General features: G+C 42.6%; 1 protein-coding gene across 1 annotated transcript in view; it reads right to left on the bottom strand.

Moving 5' to 3' along the window:
• Positions 1–359: 359 nt before the first annotated feature.
• Positions 360–1,594, bottom strand: part of LOC101858149 (vitellogenin-4) — a gene marked incomplete at its 3' end in the record, with an annotated part of 10,935 nt that continues 9,700 nt past the window's right edge. Inside the window, 1 exon segment of the mRNA XM_013084304.1 lies at positions 360–551. Within this exon segment, the coding sequence (XP_012939758.1) occupies positions 360–551 (192 nt within the window).

Consider the following 1,594-nt stretch of genomic DNA (forward strand, 5'->3'; position numbering starts at 1 on the left):
CACCTTTTTTTTCCTTGTCCATTTTTATAAGTAAAACTATAATCCAGTTTTTCTTTCCAGATGGAATGTCCGTATCGTTATTGTTAATATTATTATCGCTAGTTTTACATAAAAAAAAAAAAATTATGACAACAGTCGACCCCCACATCCTTCCATCTCAGATATCTCAAATTCAAATACAAGACTTAAAAAAAAATTGAAAGCAAGGCTAATGTATAAGATTCCAGAAGATACTAATAATTCCACATCCCCAAAAATTAACGAGTGCCCAATTCCATCGTTTTGTGTCTTATGTTTGCCCAAAAATTCACGAGCGCCTGATTCCATTGCGTCTTGCTTGACAATGATCTACCTTCTGAGAGGAGTAGACATCAGCCTTGTTGGAGATCTGCTTGGGCTCCTGCTTGGACGGTTGGAAGGGGTCCTGGGGGTCCACGGGCTTGCTGGGCATGGTCATATAGAGGTCAGAGCGCTTGTGTTTGCCCGGGGTCACCTCGGGGATCTCAGTGGTCTCGGAGATCATCACGGAGGATTCCAACACCAGGGTTTGGCTGTGGGTGGGGAGGGGGTGGGATGGCGGAAGATATACCAGTTTAGAACTCTGGAGGTGTGGATTTGTGGATTTTTAGGTTTGTAGTATTTTGGATGTGTGGGTTTGTTGGTTTGTTGGTTTGTAGTTTAGTTGATGAGTGGGTTTGTGGATTTGTGGGTTTGTAGGTTTAGCTGTGAAGTTGGGGAGGGTGAGTGATTGTAAAAGATATAGGAGTTTTGTGGAGGAAGGGGGGGTTAACTGTGGGTTTGTTTGTTTGGCTGGAAAGGGGGAGGGGGCGGGTTGTAGAAGATTGTAGTTATAGGGGTGCTTGGGGCTTAACTGTGGGTTTGTGGGGTTGGCTGTGGGTAGCTATAGAAGATGTAGGAGTTTGTGTGTTTATACCTGTCAGAGTTTTTGTGATTTTATGGGTATGTGGGTTTATGGTATAGAACTATGGGTTTGTGGATTAGTCAGTTTGTGGGTTTGGCTGTTTGGGGAAGGGTGGGTGGGTGGAAAATATGCCAGTTTACAACTCTGGGTTTGTGAGTTTGTGTGTTTGTGGTTTTGTGAGTGTGGATTTATCTGTGAGTGGAACGTTGAAGATACAGGAATATTTGTGGGGTTAAAGGATTACCAGTGGTCATAGGAATTTGGCAGTGGGTGGATTGTTTCAAATCTAACAGTTTGTATGGGGTTAAGAGTGGGTTGCTAAATTCTTGGGTTTGTTTTGGGTTTGTTGTTGGTTTGTTGTGGGTTTGTTGTGGGTTTGTGGGTTTGTCTGTAGCTGGATCGTTGGATACATACCAGTTTGTGTAGGGTTAAGAAATTCAAATTAAGTTTGTGGATTTGTGGATTTGTGGCTTTGAATATAGGCAAAAAGTCACAGTTACTTTAGCTTGTATGGGATTAACAGTATATTTGTAGGTTTGTGGGCTTGGCTTTGGGCAAATTGTTATACCTGTCAGGGTTTTTGTGAGTTTATGGGTATGTGGGTTTGAGGGTTTGTGCATTTGTGTGTACATGTCATGTAAGTGTGTGTGTGTGTGTGTGTGTGTGTGTGTG

The sequence above is a fragment of the Aplysia californica genome, unplaced genomic scaffold (genome assembly GCF_000002075.1).
Source record: "Aplysia californica isolate F4 #8 unplaced genomic scaffold, AplCal3.0 scaffold00012, whole genome shotgun sequence".
Classification (NCBI taxonomy): Eukaryota; Metazoa; Mollusca; class Gastropoda; order Aplysiida; family Aplysiidae; genus Aplysia; species Aplysia californica.